At 52.4% G+C, this 19,174-nt stretch overlaps 1 protein-coding gene across 2 annotated transcripts; it reads left to right on the forward strand.

Annotated features, from left to right (window-relative positions):
• Nucleotides 1-8,110: 8,110 nt before the first annotated feature.
• On the forward strand, nucleotides 8,111-19,039 carry Lamb2 (laminin subunit beta 2). 2 transcript variants are annotated; one of them, XM_036193268.1, is made up of 33 exons: nucleotides 8,111-8,215; nucleotides 8,307-8,392; nucleotides 8,526-8,698; nucleotides 8,783-8,918; nucleotides 9,003-9,076; nucleotides 9,482-9,670; nucleotides 9,771-9,834; nucleotides 10,068-10,270; nucleotides 10,364-10,484; nucleotides 10,789-10,977; nucleotides 11,151-11,330; nucleotides 11,453-11,565; nucleotides 11,811-11,890; nucleotides 11,965-12,097; nucleotides 12,290-12,448; nucleotides 12,525-12,652; nucleotides 13,587-13,704; nucleotides 13,889-14,081; nucleotides 14,157-14,300; nucleotides 14,459-14,690; nucleotides 14,767-14,930; nucleotides 15,012-15,236; nucleotides 15,324-15,541; nucleotides 15,626-15,722; nucleotides 15,808-16,180; nucleotides 16,458-16,642; nucleotides 16,715-16,956; nucleotides 17,034-17,382; nucleotides 17,676-17,883; nucleotides 17,961-18,102; nucleotides 18,283-18,459; nucleotides 18,553-18,712; nucleotides 18,790-19,039. In XM_036193268.1, exons 2-33 carry the CDS (start codon nucleotides 8,308-8,310, stop codon nucleotides 18,924-18,926), a joined length of 5,391 nt encoding a protein of 1,796 aa, XP_036049161.1. In that variant the 5' UTR covers nucleotides 8,111-8,215; nucleotide 8,307; the 3' UTR covers nucleotides 18,927-19,039. The 2 variants fall into 2 exon arrangements, with proteins under 2 accessions (XP_036049161.1, XP_036049162.1); XM_036193269.1 differs by having other exon boundaries at nucleotides 8,126-8,209.
• The last annotated feature ends 135 nt before the right edge of the window (nucleotides 19,040-19,174 follow it).

The raw sequence follows: 19,174 nt of genomic DNA on the forward strand, positions 1-19,174 counted from the left end.
ATGTGCCCAGTGATATGTACAGCTATGCATTATTGTATGGACAGACTGTTATGAGTGGGTCATGGGAAGCAGTGAGTATGATGAGCTGGGTGGGTGAGGCAGAGAACAGCCTGAAGAGGCACAGGTGGAGGGTTAGGATGGAGAGCTGGTACAGGCAGATCCCCAGGAAGCAAGTGTTTCTAGGAAGTACATGATCAGTGACTGAATGGGATGAAGCCTTAAGCATGTTTTGTCTCCTTGGTGACATAGGAGTGGAAGTCAGAGTCAAGAGGTGAGTTGGGTGGTAGTGGCACATACCTTTAATCCCAGCACTCCAGAGGCAGAGGCAGGAGAAGCTCTGTGAGTTCAAGGCCAGCCTGGTCAACAGAGTGAGTTCCAGGTCTACCTAAATAAACACTGTCTTGAAAAACAAAAAACGGGCTGGAGAGATAGCTCAGAGGCTCACAGGTTAAGAGCACTGATTGCTCTTCCAGAGGTCCTGAGTTCAATTCCCAGCAACCATATGGTGGCTCACAACCATCTGTAATGAGATCTGGTGCCCTCTTCTGGCCTGCAGGCATACATGCTGTATACATAGTAAATAAATAAATCTTTTTAAAAAAGAAAGAAAGAAAAAAACAAAAGACAGGGGCTGGAGAGTAGTTAAGAGCACTGGCTGCTCTTCCAGAGGACCTGGGTTCAATTCCCAGTACCCACATGGCAGCTCACAACTGTCTGTAACTCCAGTTCCAGAGGATTTGACACTTTCACACCAATACACATAAAATAAAATTAAAAAACAAAACAAAACAAAAACCGAGTCAAGGGGTGAGGGAGGCCTGAGGACTTGGTAGGACATGAGGAAGCAGAAGGACAGACAGTCAGGAAGTGAGCCTCAGCGGATCTAGGGAAGGCTGATGATGGCAGAGGGAAGGAGTTTGCCACTGCTGACTCACACGTAAACATGTGCCCCTGCCGGCCAGAGTTTGGAACAGAATAGAATGGCTGTCCAGAGTAGGAATGAAGAAGTAAATGGATGTCTTCTTGAAAGAGGGCACAGTACCTTTATGGCTTCACCCACAATCAAACAAAACAAACAAAAGACTTAAAGAAATACTTGGGAAGAGATGGAGGAAATAGTTAACAAATTTAAGCAGTGGTTTCTTGCAGAGATCTTGGGTAGCTTTTTCTTAGCCTTGTCTGTAAGCCTTTGACCCTGGTTGAATCTGACAGATTACTAGAACCTCTGAGGCCTGTGCAGTCCTACCCAAGGGCTGTTGTGCGATATGGCCTGTCTGTGAGGGTAGACGCCAGTGCCCGTGTTGGTTCTAAGCAGGTAAGGCTGGCATGCTCACTTACACTTAAACAGGACCACATATGTGTGTATTGTTTTGCTTTCCAATTTTTTCTTTGTTTTTGATATTAGATTTTGTTATATATAGCCTTGACTGGCTTAGTAATTATTATATAGCCCAGGCTGGCTTTGAACTCACAGTGACCTTCCCCCAGAGGCCTCTGGAATACTAAGACTATAGGCCTATATCAAACCTGGTTTTTTTAAGTTATTTTGTTGCTGTTGTATTTTGAGAGAGATGTTTTTAGCTCAGCTGGCCTTGAAGTTGCTCTGTAGCTGGAACTGTCCTTGAGCTAATCTTCCTAACTCCACATCCTAAATCCTGGGATTACAGGCAGGTACCACCATACCTGGCTCACACAGCACCATTCCTGAAGCTAGGGATAGTTCTGTATGCTGTCCTGACCCAGTTTCTCTCCGATGGCCTATACCCGTGACCCACAAGGCTCCATACTTATTTATGTCATATGTGTGTCTGGATATTTTGCCTGCATGAATGTCTGTATACACAGTGTATGGAAGCCTGTTGGAACTTGAGTTACAGCCCATTGTGAGCCACCGTGATGGTGCTAGGAATTGGACCCAGGTCCTCAGGAAAATCAGTCAGTGCTCTTAACCACTAGGCCCTCTCTCCGGTCCCAAGGCTCCATCTTTATGAGCTGTGACTATCAAACAGGTACTGACCACACAGAAAGGACACCTCCAGTGTAGTTGCCAGAAATATGCTCCACGCTGCAGCTTCCACACTGCATTCCTGCCCTGTTGCTTTACTGCCTGGGACCAATGCCTGATTCTCCTACAGTTGCAGCCCAGGACATGGCTACCTGTACAAGGAGGTCTGTGACATTTTCTTTTTTTTCAAGACAGGGTTTCTCTGTGTAGCTTTGGAGCCTGTCCTGGATCTCACTTTGTAGACCAGACTAGACTCAAACTCACAAAGATCTGACTGCCTCTACCTCTTGAATGCTGGGATTAAAGGCATGTGCCACCACTGCCTGGAGAGCTCTATGACTTTGATATTTGTATGTCCTACAGAAGGCATTGCATCAGGTGCAGTTACTAACAGACAGTCTCCTGTCTCTGTGGGGACGATGCAGCAACCTATCAAGTCGACAGGGATTCAGGCAAGGAATCTGGAATCAGGAGAAATAGAATTTCCAGTCAGCTTCCCGGAGTCCAGATACATAGGGTCACAAGATGGCCTGCCTGAGTTTGAAAGTTAGTCATCGTGGAGCAGAGGCTATCTCTAGCCAGGAGAATGCTGACTCTCCCTGTAGGCAGGAACTGACTATGTTGTCCTGGACACTATGTGCCATGAACAGGGTACCTCAAAGTATTATAGTGGGAACTAGACCAGGTCAACAGCTTGGCATGACCTAAGAGGGCCATAATAGTGCAAGGTGAGGCCAAGTAGGCACACGCGTGGGCAACAGGTAAAGGAAGGGCTAGGGTGTGACAGGAGAAAGACAGATAGCTATGTACTATGCATCTTGAGAGTCCAGGGAAATTGAACTTACCACAGACAAGAAGCACTGAGTACTCCTCTGTCTGCCTGTCCCATCCCCCACAGATACTGAGATCCAAGCTCAGGATTTGAGGGAGGCCATGCTCAGAGTCCAGGACATAGAACACTCAGAAGACTAAATAGCATCCTGGTGCAAGCCTAAGAGGCCTGCTATGGACAGAGCACCTGCTTTGGGGAACTGGGCAGCCCACAGGGTCAGCTCAGTGGGAACTGAAAAGGAATTGGTCAATAGATGTACCCACTTATGTACCTGATGCTGTACTCACGTCCTCTGGGGCCCCTAGTGAGAACTGGAGAGTGGATGGAAACGTGGATGACTGTGAGGATGTTACCTTAGGAGTGCTCTCTCCTGGGGTAGGCTGGGGCAGGACAGCATATCTGAGACATATATTCGTCAGTCTGTTGCCCATCTTGTTTGTAGTAATACAGGACCAGGGACTTGGTAGCCCATGTTTCTGTTCTTCATGGGATTCTGCTTTTGTGTGTCAACTTGACACAAGCTGGAGTCATCAGAGAGGAAGGAGCCTCAGCTGAGGAAATGCCTTCATGAGATCCAGCTGTAAGACATTTTCTCAAGGAGTGACCAGTGCAGGAGGGCCCAGCTTGTGGTGGGTGGTGCCATCCCTGGGCTGGTGGTCCTGGGTTCTATGAGGAAGCAGGCTGAGTAAGCCATGGGAAGCAAGCCGGTAATCAGCACCCCTCTATGGCCTCTGCATCAGCTCCTGCCTCCAGGATGCTGCCCTGTTTGAGCTCCTGTCCTGACTTCCTTCAGGGATGAACAGTAAGGTGGAAGTGTGAGCCAAATAAACCCTTTTCTCCCCAACTTGCATTTTGGACATGGTGTTTCCTCACAGCAATAGAAATCCTAAGGCATTTCCTTACCCTTGAACCCTGTCTACTGCACAGGAGCCTCTGATTGCCTCCCCCAGGTTATATGGAACAGTACCAGGAATGGGTGCATTATTCAGACGTGGCAGCACACACCTGTTACTCAAGAAGAAGCAGGAGAGTGAGGTCAGCCCCAGAATCAGGAGCGTTTGCCTCAAAAAATCAAAAACAGGCCGGGCGGTGGTGGCACATGCCTTTAATCCCAGCACTCGGGAGGCAGAGCCATGCGGATCTCTGTGAGTTCCAGGCCAGCCTGGTCTACAGAGCTAGTCCAGGACAGGCTCCAAAGCTACAGAGAAACCCTGTCACAAAAAAACAAAAACAACAACAACAAAAAAATGTCTGGTAGTTAAGGGGACTGATTTGGATCTGGGCGGTGGTGGCACATGCCTTTAATCCCAGTGTAGCCAGATAAATCTTTCCCGCCCGCCAGTACCCAAGTAACCAGTCAGTGGCTTAATATTAATTACAAACTGTTTGGTCTATGGCTCAGGTTTCTTGCTACCTAGCTCTTTCATCTTAAATTAACCCATTTCTATTCATCTATGTTTTGCCACATGGCGTGGCATTACCAGTCTGCTGGCATGTTGCTCCTTGAGCGGAGGACTGACATCTGCTCTGACCCCGTCCTCTTCTCTTCTCTCTGCATCTCTCTTGGATTCCCTGCCTGGCTCTTATCCTGCCTTACCATAGGCCCAAACAGCTTCTTTATTAGCCAATAGTAGCAACACAGATTCACAATGTACAGAAAGACCATCCCATAGCATCCCAGCACTCAGGAGGCAGAGGCAGGTGGATTTTTTTGTGAGTTCAAGGCTAGCCTACAGAGCGAGATCCAGGACAGGCTCCAAAGCTACACAGAGAAACCCTGTCTCGGGAAAAATAAAATAAAAATAAAAATGGGGGTGGGCACTGATTTGGAGCCTGTAACCATTTTCAGATTGTGACCTACCGTGGTTGCTTTCAGTATACGGACTGTCTTAACGATGAATTTGCAAGGTTTCTGCACGTTCCTAATTGTTTTTTCTTTTAGACTTACTTCTATTGTTCTTACTATGTAGTCCAGGCTGGCCTTGGACTCATGGTGATTCTCTTTGCCCCTGAGTTTTGGGATTACAAGGCCTGGCTCTAACAATTGGCTCTTGTAAACCTCATACAACTGAGCAATTGTTAGAGGCAGGTGAAGGGTCTGTGAAAGGTTAGAATGAAGGTGTGTTAGGTTATCAATAAGGTTCTTCTGTAGGTCTGTGGTCTCTGCACCACCCTTCTCTAAGATGGTGCAAATGTGCAGCTAGTGTTGTAGCCTAGGCTTTGCCTATTCCTTATGATGGGGCATGTACCCTGCTTCTCCACCTCAGTGCCCTTTTATCTAGTCAAAGGCTGCTATGGGGCTGGAGAGAAGGCTCATAGGTACATACTGCCCTTGCAGAGAACCAGAGGTCAGTTCCCAGCACCCACATTTGGCAGCTCAAAACTGCCTGTAAATCCAGTTCCAAAAGATCCAGCACTATATCACCTGAACGACACAGGAACCTGCAGGATACATTACACACCTACACACACACACACACACACACACACAAACACACACACACACACTCACACCTTTACTAAACCCTACTTGCTAGACGGTGGTGGTGCACGACTTTAATCCCAGCACTCAGGAGGAAGAGACCAGTGGGTCTCTGAGGCCCATCGTGGTCTACAGAGCAAGTTTCAGGACAGCCAGGACTGGCAACAGAGAAAACACCAAACAAACAAACACCCTGCTGTGATCCCCATTCTCTCCTGGGATTCTCCACCATGTACTAATTACCCATATGAGATGAATGAATACTGAACCTAGTTGGTACCTTGCTGTGATTTCTCTACATCCCCAAGTCTTTTGCCCCAGGTGACAGGAGTATTCAGCTACTAGCTGATACAGCCCTGTCCTGTAGCATGTGTCCAATGGAGCTGAGGATCTCAAGACTTTTTTTTGCCTCGAGTTAGTGGCAGGCCCAGGTGGCAGAGTAGGCAATATGAGCCATGGGCATATCTAGAAATCTAGGCTAGTTGAACAGGGGATTAGGGTCTCAAGGATCCTTCTAGAACAGTAGGAAGTAGGGTTCAGACTGGAGCTGAGCTATATGGGGCTAAAGCAAAGAGGTCTGGTTCTAAACTTCCTGCCTCCCAGTAGCCTTGAGCAGTGTTGACTCAGGTTCCTAGAGTCTGGGCAGGATATGATGCTCGACAATGCTCTAGAAGTTGCAGACCGCCAAACAAGCTCGGCAGAGCAGCAGAAGGGCAAATGCAGCCTGGCAGCCATGTTGCAGAAGAGCTGGTTTAAGCAGAAGCTGAGGGCCAAGAATGTGGTGAAAGGTGGAGCATCTGGAGCCACCTAGAGAGGTGTGGCTGGGCTGTAGTGGCAGCCAATCTGTAGGCCCCAAAGCAGTGATACTTTAAGAGCATATTTGCCATAGCCATGCCAGCAGCTGTTTACCCTCTATGGGTGCCAGGTGAAAGGGAACCTGTCACACTGGAGAAATTAAGCGGTTAAGTGCACTGGCTGCTCCTCCAGAGGACTTGGGTTCTATTCCTCGTGAATAGAGCTATCATGCACCCCCTTGACATCCTCTAATGCCTCAACTCCACCCTACCCCCACCCTACCCCCACCTTTACCTCTGAGTTATCTAAATTCTTTCTTTTTTTCCGACAACATGATCTTTTGTAAATTATTTATTTATGTATTTTACATCCCGACCACAGGCTCCCCTCCCTCCTCTGCAGATTGGCTGCCTTCTTGCCCAGGACCCGGTCATTCTGTGCCAGTCAGTACCCCAACTCTGGAGATCAGGTCATCAGGAGTCAGGGATGTAACTTCTGACCCTGGCCCAAATCTCCATCACAACTGTGACCCCAACCTTAACCCGAATCAACACTTGACCCGTTCTGAACTTTACAGCAGCTCACATCTCCTCCCACTCCCTCCTCTTCTTCTCCTCCCCCGCTTAATCCACTCCTCCTGCACTCCTCCTCCGAAATCGCTCAAAAAAGGGCAGGCCTTCCAGGGGCTTCTGCGAAGCGGCATACCAAACTGCCAGACGACTAAGCACCGCCCCCTGTATTCAGGCTGGGCAAGGCCATCCAGCGCGAAGAATAGGTTCCCAAGAGCCAGTCAAAGCACCGGGGACAGCCTGATCTAAAATTCTGATTGATCACCTCTAGTATCCCAGAGCTTCCCTAGGTTACCCAAAGGACTGCCTAGGTGATTGCACACACTCCAGAGACAGAGAAAATCCAACAGATTGCCCCGCCCCCGTTCTCCTTTGTGCGGCGGAAAGTTTCCTCTGAAGAGCTCTCAGCTTTCCTACAGGCGCCTGCAGCTCCCAGTAATCTTTGCTTGATCTCCAGCAATCTGTTCATAGCTGTAGCACTCAAAGCAAACCTTACAGACCCTGGACCCACCCTCTTCCCGCCTGAAGTCCCAGGGGTCTGGGTGGGGCACGCGCCTAGTGGGTGCGCGCATTCCAACTCTAGGCTCCGCTCCGGGCTGCCAGAGGACTGGAAAGTCTGGAATGGATAAATAGCCACAAGATTCGGATTCACTCGCTGCTGCCAGGGTCCAGGGTCTGTCACCCAGACCCCATATCCGGGTAGCTGAGTAGCCACAGCCTATTTTAAGCAGGGAAACAGGCAATGATTCTTGCAACCCATTTGCTATAGTGACTATGGACGGTCGAGTTCTTCAGAGTTGTGCTTCAGGCATTGTATGGTCTACCCAGTGGCTCCCAGAGCTCAATCCTGTTCTGTCCTTTGGGTGGTCATAAACCTTCCCACAGGTCCAATAGAATTCTGGTTTGCACTTATTTCATCTTCCTGCAGATGCTGTAACCCTGGGAGCCAGAGGATGATTTGACAGTGGTTTCCATAGTGACACCGAGGACAAAGGCCCTAAGCTCCTTAGCTCTGCCTTCCAGATCTCAAAGATCACAAACTTCCTCTTGACCTTTTCCATTCCCCCAGTTCCATAAGTCCCCTTCCTGATCTTCACCCCGTCTCTGTACAGATCCCGACTTTAGAGATACGTTGAAGATAAGCGGACAGGCTGCTCTCTGTCTTTGAGCAGCCTACTCCGAATTCCCCTTGGAGTCCTCACTTATTAGCTCTTCTAACTAACGTGCTTCTTTGCTAAATACACCTCTGCTACTCTTCTCAATAAACCTAACCTTAAAAAAAATTGTGGGTGAAGTGGCCAGTGTCTGGTTCTTGGGATGAGGGTTGTTTGCGAGGGACAGGGAATGACAGAGGCTGGGGGCTCCATCCTCAGTTATAATCCTAAGATCCACTCCATGTTTTCCTTCCCTCCTTGCTTTCCAACTTTACTCAAAGCCGTCAGACTCACAGCTAGTGGAGGAGTGACTGCTGGACAGACCCTGGGACCGACCGAGGGCCTGGAGGGAAACCGCCTAGTACCTACGCGGTCAGGGTCAGCATCAACCCCAAGGGAGGTGGTGGGCTTCGTCTTTGGACTCTTTATCCTACCCCCCCCCCCCCATCTCTATTTTACTTCTCTTCAGGATGGAGTGGGCCTCAGGACAACCAGGTCGGGGCCGGCAGGGACAGCCTCTGCCTTGGGAACTTCGATTGTGCCTACTTCTAAGTGGTGAGGGGGCCTGGTGAGGCCTAAGGTTATGGGATGTGATGGTAGGTCCAGGGGTGGCTGGCTGTCCCAGGGGCCCAAGGGATGGGGCTACCTAATAGAATCAGTGCTGAACTGGTTGACCCACTGCCCCCAGGGCTGGCTGCCACTTTGGCCCAGGTCCCTTCCTTGGATGTACCTGGTTGTTCTCGAGGAAGCTGCTACCCAGCCACTGGTGACCTGTTGGTGGGCCGCGCGGACAGACTGACTGCTTCGTCCACATGCGGCTTGCACAGTTCTCAGCCCTACTGTATTGTCAGCCACCTGCAGGTGCTGCTGGGGCCTGGATGAGAGCTGGGTCAGGGTGGGGTTGGCACTGGTTAAGGCACTGGTTCTAACCTCCACCCAATCCAGGATGAGAAGAAGTGTTTCCTGTGTGACTCCCGGCGCCCCTTCTCTGCTCGAGACAACCCCAATAGCCATCGAATCCAGAACGTAGTCACCAGCTTTGCACCGCAACGCCGGACAGCCTGGTGGCAATCGGAGAATGGTGAGCCCATGAAGTGGGTCATTAGAGTGATCAGGGCTTGTTCACCAGTCACCTCAAAGTCTTGACCTCTGACTCCTGCTCCAGGTATTTCAAGGGTCACCATCCAGCTGGACCTGGAAGCTGAATTCCATTTCACCCACCTCATTATGACTTTCAAGGTGCCTGCATGTCAGTGGACCTGCCCGAATTGCCCTGCCTTGGTCCCCCATGCCCCTGGACAGATCTCCACAACCCAGCTTCCCTGAGCTCATGTGTTGTGTTTTGACTACATATGAAACGTGGTCATTTCTTGCATAGCTTCCATTGCTGAACACTCTCTAGGCCTTTGCACATGCCCTCCTGTGCCGCATTCCTAGACTAGATCAGATACCGTCTCCCTGGGCCTTCTGATCTTTTAACCCACCCGTTAGAGGTGGCTATCATCCCTGGTCTGATCATTACTTGGTTTTCATAGTCATGCCCGCTTGTCTGTGAGCTGCTTGGCAGTGATCATGACTAAGCCGCTTAGGTTGGGCTGAGGTCCTGGTTCCTGCTAATCAGACATGTCCCCCTTCCCCAACCAGACGTTTCGTCCTGCTGCCATGCTGGTGGAGCGCTCTGCAGACTTTGGCCGCACCTGGCACGTGTACCGATATTTTTCCTATGACTGCGGGGCCGACTTCCCAGGCATTCCACTGGCCCCCCCACGACACTGGGACGATGTGGTTTGTGAGTCTCGCTACTCAGAAATTGAGCCATCCACTGAAGGCGAGGTAAGGGTAGGATCTGGGCAGAGGATAGGAAGGGATCTATGAGTTTTGTGCTGCACCTGAAGCAAGGTCTGATATCTCTGTGGGCTTCCTGCCATGCCAGGTCATCTATCGTGTGCTGGACCCTGCTATCCCTATTCCAGACCCCTACAGCTCACGGATTCAGAGTGAGTACTCTACCCGTGGAGACTGGCACAGTCCCAATGTCCGGATGGGAACTATTTGGAACCTCAGTAACTATTTTGGGTGCTTCCTAGGGGAGATGCCAAGCCCAGTTTAGCTCTGGTAGCAATAGAGAAGATGTCTCCCAAGGTGACCTTGGCAGCTGCAACCCCTGGGTGGGTATGAGGCAACCAGAGCTTGCCCATCTAGTTGGACAAAGCTCTCTTCCCCTTCTTAGATCTGTTGAAGATCACCAACCTACGAGTGAACTTGACTCGGCTTCACACACTGGGAGACAACTTGCTGGACCCACGGCGGGAGATCCGGGAAAAATACTATTATGCCCTCTATGAGCTTGTTGTCCGTGGCAACTGCTTCTGTTACGGACATGCCTCGCAGTGTGCCCCTGCACCAGGGGCACCAGCCCATGCTGAGGGCATGGTAAGGGCCTTCAGATGACTGGAATAGGGTTATGGAGAGGGGTGGGCGTGGCTAAAAAGTGCTGTCTGTCAACCTTCCCGTATATCTTCACAGGTACATGGGGCTTGTATCTGCAAACACAATACTCGCGGTCTCAACTGTGAGCAGTGTCAGGATTTCTTTCATGACCTTCCCTGGCATCCTGCTGAGGACGGCCATACTCACGCCTGTCGGAGTGAGTAAGACACAGAGCTCTGTAGCCTGGCTGTGCCCTGGTTCGAACCAAATGCTAGTTGGTCAAGCTCTAAATACCTAGGCTGTGTCTAAAGGGTATTCAGGCCTTGATATCCCCGATGACCTTCAACCCTCCTCTATAATCTGCTCTGGTTACCAGTCCCATATGACTCTGAAGCCCTGAAGTCCTTATATACATTCTGGCCTATGGTACCGACATAAAGTGATGACACTAGCCCCCCCCCGCTCCCTGTGCCCCTTATCCTAAGGACCTGTTTCTCATTTGGCCTCTGTCTTCTCCCCAGAGTGTGAGTGTAGTGGGCATAGTCACAGCTGCCACTTTGACATGGCTGTGTACCTGGCATCTGGAAATGTGAGTGGAGGCGTATGTGATGGATGTCAGCACAACACAGCTGGCCGCCACTGTGAGCTTTGCCGGCCCTTCTTCTACCGTGACCCAACCAAGGACATTCGGGATCCAGCCGTGTGCCGTCGTAAGGCTGGGATTGGGTATGAGGGAGAGAAAGCTGAGCCTGAGTCAGGAACTAGGAAGCCAGAATTTGTGTGGTAAGGGCTTGGGGTGGAACCAGAACAGGAATAGAGGAAGGCTTAGGACCGGTGCTCTGCCATTGGGATAGGGTGACTTTGTACTCTCTTTTGTTCTCAGCCTGTGACTGTGACCCTATGGGCTCTCAAGATGGTGGTCGCTGTGATTCCCATGATGACCCTGTGCTAGGACTGGTCTCGGGCCAGTGTCGCTGCAAAGAACACGTGGCTGGCATTCGCTGCCAGCAATGCCGAGATGGCTTCTTTGGACTCAGTGCCAGTGACCCTCGAGGATGCCAGCGTATGTGCTTCCCTCCCTAACTCCTATGCTGACCTTTAACCCCTGGCCTCTTATTCCTGAAGCAGATAAACCTGAGCACTGCTTCTACTTCCTACGGTGCTAATGGGCCTCTTTCTCTACAGGTTGCCAGTGTAATTCACGGGGCACAGTGCCTGGGGGCACCCCCTGTGACTCCATCAGTGGAACCTGCTTCTGCAAGCGTCTGGTGACTGGACGTGGCTGTGACCGCTGCCTGGTGCGACTGAGGAATCTGGGGTTCCAGGGTCCTGGACTTGTCCTCCAAGCTCATGGCTGAGGGCAAAGTCCAGTGGGTGGGTACTGAGGACTTAGGGTCCAGTCCTTGGGAGGCCAAGGGTATAGACCAGTAGTCTGGGGACTTCGTGTTCACCAATTGGTGGTAGGAGGCTTCAAGTGTGATTGGACTCACTGATGGGTAGCAAGGAAGTTGGTTCCTGGCTTCCAGCAATCTCTTTTTCCTAGCCTGGCCACTGGGGCCTGAGCCATGACCTGCTTGGTTGCCGCCCCTGTGACTGTGACATTGGTGGTGCCTTAGATCCTCAGTGAGTGGTGTAACCTTGGGAGGTGGTTGGGAAGGCAAAGGGGGTGGTCCTTCAGTAACCACAGCATTCCTCAGGTGTGATGAGGCCACGGGTCAGTGCCGCTGCCGCCCGCACATGATTGGGCGGCGCTGTGAACAAGTACAGCCTGGCTACTTCCGGCCTTTCCTGGACCATTTAACTTGGGAGGCTGAGGATGCCCGAGGACAGGTAGAAGCACTCACAAGATGTGGGTGGGATGGCTAGAGATAGGGGGTTGTGGGTGGTGTCTTGGAGGGACTGGGGTACCAACCAGTCTTAGGGGAGGTCCTGGCAGGAGAAATGGGTTTGGGGCTGGCTGTGGCAGCAGAGACGGTGCTTCACCTGTGTTCTTATCCCTGCGTTGACCGTGTTGACTCCCAGGTGCTTGAGGTGGTAGAGCGTCTGGTGACCAACCGAGAAACTCCATCCTGGACTGGCCCAGGCTTTGTGCGGCTGCGGGAAGGTCAGGAAGTGGAGTTCCTGGTGTCCTCTTTGCCAAGGGCCATGGACTATAACCTACTACTGCGCTTGGAGCCCCAGGTTAGACCCTGTGCCAGCTGACCTGTGCTGACATTCTAGATGTGAAAGAATCCTCTCCAGTGTCCTCTTCCCCCAGGTTCCTGAGCAATGGGCAGAGCTGGAACTGACGGTGCATCGCCCAGGGCCAGTGTCTGCCCAGAGTCCCTGTGGGCATGTGCTGCCTAAGGATGACCGAATTCAGGGGATGCTTCAACCAAACACCAGGTGAGGGCACAGTGGTAAGATTTGGAGGGTCAGCTCTTATTCCACACAGATTACCTGAAAGACCACATTGCTTTTTCATCTGTCCCTTCTTTCAAGTATGTCCTCCTGGGTGCTGCTTACCAGGTCCATGACTGTGCTCACAGGAAAGTCATAGATAAAACAGGGCCTGCTTCTCAAGGGTGTGAGTTGCAGAGGCCACGGCATTAATTGATGAGAAGAAACAAAGGTCTGGGGATGTAGTTCAGTGACGCCTTTTTTTTTCCTGAGACAGGGTCTCTTTGTAGCTATATAGCCTGTCCTGGAACTCACTCTGTAGCCCAGGCTGGTCTCGAACTCACAGAGATCCGCCTGCCTCTGCCTCCCGAGTGCTGGGATTGAAGGCGTGCGCCACCATCTGGCTCAGTGACACCTTCTTAACTAGCAGCTACAAAGCTGTAGAGTCAATTCCTGGGACTACAGAATAAATAATTACTTAGTCACTAATGTAAGAACACCTGACGGATTGGAATGTCAGGAGATACATGGTTGCTAGGCTCTGTGCTTTCAGTGACATTGGTCTGTGTGGTGTATGATTCTAGAAAGCCACATTTACCGGACTCTTTTGTTCAGATCCCCTGTCAGGGCCTCAGCAGGTGTATGTGGGCCGAGTCTGGCTTGGCGGCAGTCCCTGCCTTGGCAGTAGGTTTGATTGCTATGAGCAGCTGTGGAAAAGGCCCAGGATTGGAGCTCTGTGAGTTCGAGGCCAGCCTGGTCTATAGAAAGAGTTCCAGGATACCCAGGGCTGTTACACAGAGACACCTGACTTGAAAAAACCAAAACAAAACAAAACCAAACAAAAACAACAACGACAACAAAAATAAGTAAAAGGCCCAAGATGATGGATTCACTGACCCTGAGTGTCACCCTGTGTTGTTTCTCCCCTCTCCACCCCCAGGTTTTTGGTGTTTCCCAGACCCGTCTGCCTTGAGCCTGGTGTCTCCTACAGACTGAATCTGAAACTGATTGGAACAGAAGGGCGTGCCTATCCTGAAACTGGACTACTCATTGACTCGGTGAATAAGCCCCGCCTTGCTCTTACCATCCAAGATGGCAGGGCCTGTGGGGTGGAGATAATGCTGGTGGTGATGCTTAGGAGGGGTCTGTGAGAGAAAAGGCAGGCCAATGGCCGGGCTAAGGAGGTACTCTGGCAGTACTGATGTGGTCCTATGTGAGCTGCACTCTCGCACATCTCTTCAGCTGGTGCTGCAGCCCCATGTCTTGGTGCTAGAGATGTTTAGTGGGGGTGATGCTGCTGCCCTGGAGCGCCGTACCACCTTCGAACGCTACCGTTGCCACGAGGAAGGTCTGATGCCCAGCAAGACTCTTCTGTCTGAGGCCTGTGCCCCCCTCCTCATCAGTCTGTCCTCCTTGATCTACAATGGTGCCTTGCGTAAGTACTCCTGATATGAATTGGTAGGCAGAGGTGGGGACCTAGCCTAATCTGCTCTCCCTCTTCTCCTCACAGCATGTCAGTGTGACCCCCAAGGCTCACTGAGTTCCGAGTGCAACCCTCACGGCGGCCAGTGCCTGTGCAAACCTGGAGTGGTTGGACGCCGCTGTGACGCCTGCGCCACTGGCTACTATGGCTTTGGCCCTGCAGGGTGTCAAGGTATTTGTCTGTCTCTTAGTCTCTCCTGTTCTCTTTCCTTTCCCACTTCAAGGCTCCCTCTTCTCCCTGGCTTTGCTTCTTCCTTCCTCAACTCCGCTGTGGATCCTACATATCATTCCTCAACCTTCCCACCCTGACTGTCTCTGTCTTATCCCCAGCCTGCCAGTGTAGCCCCGATGGGGCACTCAGTGCCCTCTGTGAAGGGACTAGTGGACAATGTCCCTGCCGAACTGGTGCCTTTGGTCTTCGCTGTGACCACTGTCAGCGTGGCCAGTGGGGATTCCCTAATTGCCGGCCCTGTGTCTGCAATGGGCGTGCAGATGAATGTGATACCCACACAGGCGCTTGCCTGGGCTGCCGTGATTACACAGGGGGCGAGCACTGTGAAAGGTGAGCCTCGAGGAGCTATGAGTGCTTGGTGGCTGGGCAGGTTGCCTGTGGATAATACTTCTTCATTTCCTGGCAGGTGCATTGCTGGTTTCCATGGGGACCCACGGCTGACATATGGAGGCCAGTGCCGACCCTGCCCCTGCCCTGAAGGCCCTGGAAGCCAGCGGCACTTTGCTACTTCTTGCCATCGGGATGGATACTCGCAGCAAATTGTGTGCCACTGCCGAGCTGGTTACACAGGTGAGTGGGTAGGGTACAGGTATGGGATCAGGGTGAGGCAGCTAATCTCAGCACTCACAGTTTCCTCTTGACTGTGGACAGGGCTTCGGTGTGAAGCTTGTGCCCCTGGGCACTTTGGAGACCCATCAAAGCCAGGTGGCAGGTGCCAACTATGTGACTGCAGTGGAAACATCGACCCCATGGACCCTGATGCCTGTGATCCCCACACGGGGCAATGCTTGCGCTGTTTACACCACACAGAGGGGCCCCGCTGTGGCCACTGCAAGCCTGGCTACCATGGGCAAGCAGCCCGACAGAGTTGTCACCGTGAGTATGGATATGGGAAGAGAAGGCTGGGGTGGGCTCCGCTGGAGATACACCCCTTGATTTTTGTGTCTCTCTTGGCTTGCCCAGGCTGCACCTGTAATCCTCTGGGCACGAATCCCCAGCAGTGCCCATCTACTGACCAATGCTACTGTGATCCAAGCAGTGGGCAGTGCCCATGCCTCCCTCACGTCCAAGGCCTTAGTTGTGACCATTGTGCCCCCAACTTTTGGAACTTCACCAGTGGCCGTGGCTGCCAGCCTTGTGCTTGCCACCCAACCAGGGCCAGAGGCCCCACCTGCAATGAGGTATGGGGGATCCTGGAGCTATCTGGGTAGAGGGAGCCAGCGATCTGCCTCACAGACTCAGCGTTTCCTCTGTTTGTACCCTAGTTCACAGGGCAGTGCCACTGTCATGCTGGCTTTGGTGGGAGGACTTGTTCTGAGTGCCAAGAACTCCATTGGGGAGACCCTGGCCTACAGTGCCGTGGTGAGACATCTGGAGAGACGGTGGGTAAAGATGGTCTTAGGACGCATCACAAGGGCCCTAATACTGTGGTTGTCTTTTTCTGCAGCCTGTGATTGTGACCCTAGAGGAATAGACAAGCCTCAGTGTCACCGCGCCACGGGCCATTGTAGCTGCCGTCCAGGCGTGTCCGGTGTGCGCTGTGACCAGTGTGCTCGCGGCTTCTCGGGTGTTTTTCCTGCTTGTCACCCCTGCCATGCATGCTTTGGAGATTGGGATCGTGTAGTGCAGGACTTGGCTGCTCGTACACGCCGCCTGGAGCAGTGGGCGCAGGAGTTGCAGCAGACGGGTGTGCTGGGGGCCTTTGAGAGCAGCTTTTTGAACATGCAAGGGAAGCTGGGCATGGTGCAGGCCATCGTGGGTGCCCGAAATGCCTCAGCTGCCTCTACTGCAAAGCTCGTGGAGGCCACAGAGGGACTGCGGTATGGATGGGACTAAATAAATATGGTCTGGCCGGGTGGTGGTGGCACATGCCTTTAATCCCAGCACCCAGGAGGCAGAGGCAGGTCAATCTCTATGAGTTCAAGGCCAGCCTGGTCTACAGAGTGAGTTCCAGGACAGCCAGGGCTGTTACACAGAGAAACCCTGTCTCGAAAAACCAAAAAATAAAAAATAAGATAAAACAAATATGGTGGGATGGAGCAAAGGCCCAAAAGATCTGGACTGAAGCCTCTCTAAACATGTCCCCTACTGATATAGCCATGACATTGGGAAGACCACTGAGCGTCTGACTCAGTTAGAAGCAGAGCTAACAGATGTTCAGGATGAAAACTTCAATGCCAACCATGCACTCAGTGGTCTGGAGAGAGATGGGCTTGCACTTAATCTGACACTGAGGCAGCTTTACCAGCATCTGGATATCCTCAAACATTCAAATTTCTTAGGTGAGTTGTTGGTTAACGAGGCAGTGGGCCAGGGCCAATGTTCAGCTGACTGACCCCTCTGACCCAACTCAGGTGCCTATGACAGCATCCGACATGCCCACAGCCAGTCTACAGAAGCAGAACGCCGTGCCAACACCTCCACCCTCGCAGTACCCAGCCCAGTGAGCAACTCAGCAGATACCCGGCGTCAGACAGAAGTGCTTATGGCTACCCAAAAAGAAAATTTCAGCCGCAAACACTTAGCCAACCAGGAGGCACTGGGACAGCTCTCTGCACACACCCAAACCCTGAGTCTGACAGGCATAAATGAACTGGTGAGGTGCAAGTATGGAGTGGGATAGGTAGATGTGGAGCCTTGCCACAGAACCTTGATTTGTTTTTTGCCTGCCAGGTGTGTGGGGCGCCCGGGGATGCACCCTGTGCTACCAGCCCTTGTGGGGGTGCCGGATGTCGGGATGAGGATGGGCAGCCCCGCTGTGGTGGCCTCGGTTGCAGTGGGGCAGCAGCCACAGCCGATCTCGCACTGGGCCGGGCTCGGCACACACAGGCAGAGCTGCAGCGGGCCCTGGTAGAAGGTGGTGGCATCCTCAGCCGCGTATCTGAGACTCGTCGGCAGGCAGAGGAGGCACAGCAGCGGGCACAGGCAGCCCTGGACAAGGCTAATGCTTCTAGGGGCCAAGTGGAGCAAGCCAACCACGAGCTTCGAGAACTTATCCAGAGTGTGAAGGACTTCCTCAGCCGTGAGCCTCCCATGTGACCCAGGCCATGTGGTTGTTTCCCTTGTGTCTTTGTGTACTTGAGTCTCAGGGTCTGCAATGGACATGTGTTTATGACCCGATGTCTGGCCCCTGAGTCCTTGTCCAGTCAGTGTCCTTAAGTCTCTGCCCCTTATATAGTCCCTGTCCTTGGTTTACATCCTTATGCCTTTGAGCAAACTCCTATGGCATGTGCAGTCTGAGAACCCACATATCAAGATTATGTTCCCAAGCTGATGCTGGAGACTGTCCTTAAGCCTTTGCCTGTGTCTCCGTAGAGGAGGGAGCTGACCCTGACAGTATTGAAATGGTAGCGACACGGGTGCTAGAACTCTCCATCCCAGCCTCACCTGAACAGATCCAGCACCTAGCAAGTGAGATTGCAGAACGTGTCCGAAGCCTGGCAGATGTGGACACAATCCTGGCACATACTATGGGCGATGTGCGTCGGGCTGAGCAGCTACTACGTGATGCACAGCGGGCACGGTCTGACCCCCACCCTGGCCCCCATTCCTGACACCTGGTCCTGACACCTGCAGGCCCTGACCTCCCCTTTTCCTCAGGAACCGGGCTGAGGGTGAGAAACAGAAGGCAGAGACGGTACAGGCAGCACTGGAGGAGGCTCAGAGGGCACAAGGTGCTGCACAGGGTGCCATCCGGGGAGCAGTGGCCGACACCCAGAACACAGAACAGACCCTGCACCAGGTGTGGTCTCCCTGGAACACTAGTGGGACATGGGCATGTACTGTGTATCTGTTTTTTTTGGGACAGGGTCTCACCATGTAGGCCTGGCTGACCTAGAACTCACAGAGATCAACCTGTCGCTTCCTCTCAACTGCTGGGACTAAAGGTAGATCTGTTTAAACCTGGGCCCCTCTGTGGCAGGTACAGGAAAGGATGGCGGGTACAGAGAAGTCTCTGAACTCTGCAAGTGAGAGGGCTCGGCAGCTGGATGCCCTCCTCGAGGCCCTGAAACTAAAACGGGCGGGAAACAGCCTGGCAGCATCTACAGCTGAAGAAACAGCAGGCAGTGCTCAGAGCCGTGCCAGGGAGGCTGAGAAGGTAAGTTGAGGCAAAGCCATCCGGAAGGAATAGGGGCAGTGTAGTTAGGACTCTGCTGTACTAGCATACTGACCCTACCTTTTCAACCTGCAGCAGCTTCGGGAACAAGTAGGTGACCGGTACCAAACTGTGAAGGCGCTGGCTGAGAGGAAGGCTGAAGGTGTGCTGGCTGCACAAGCCAGGGCAGAACAGCTGCGGGATGAGGCTCGGGGCCTGTTGCAAGCTGCTCAGGACAAGCTGCAGCGGCTACAGGGTGAGGACCGTAGTGGGCGGGAGCTAGAGAGGAGGGATTGTGGGAGAAAGAACTAAACTATGTCTTGATCCTTCTAGAACTGGAGGGCACCTATGAAGAGAATGAACGTGAACTGGAGGGCAAGGCGGCCCAGCTGGATGGGCTGGAAGCCAGGATGCGCAGTGTGCTTCAGGCCATCAATCTGCAGGTCCAGATCTACAACACCTGCCAGTGACCACGCCGCAGGGCCTCGCTTTGTCCCTAAGCACTGTTGCACGTGTGTGTTTGCCCACACTTTCAAAAGCTGTTGGCTAGCAGGTGTTTTCAATAAACCAGTGTGACCCTCCACTGTGTTGTCGGGACTTTAATGGGAGGGGCAAAAAGGCTGCTCTACATTGTCACCAGTAGGATTTTAGCAAAGGCCAAAGCACCGGAACCCCTCTTCTTCCTTTCCGGCCCTTCCCAGTGCTGCCCTTCATTACA

The sequence above is a fragment of the Onychomys torridus genome, chromosome 7 (assembly GCF_903995425.1).
Source record: "Onychomys torridus chromosome 7, mOncTor1.1, whole genome shotgun sequence".
Taxonomy (NCBI): Eukaryota; Metazoa; Chordata; class Mammalia; order Rodentia; family Cricetidae; genus Onychomys; species Onychomys torridus.

Excerpts from the sequence above, each read along its gene's own strand:
- Lamb2 (XM_036193268.1), top strand. The coding sequence starts at position 8,308 with ATGGAGTGGGCCTCAGGACAACCAGGTCGGGGCCGGCAGGGACAGCCT. Across the intron at positions 11,891-11,964 it reads GGTGGTGCCTTAGATCCTCA|GTGTGATGAGGCCACGGGTC; the intron begins GTGAGTGGTGTA and ends AGCATTCCTCAG. Across the intron at positions 18,103-18,282 it reads CAGAACAGACCCTGCACCAG|GTACAGGAAAGGATGGCGGG; the intron begins GTGTGGTCTCCC and ends CCTCTGTGGCAG.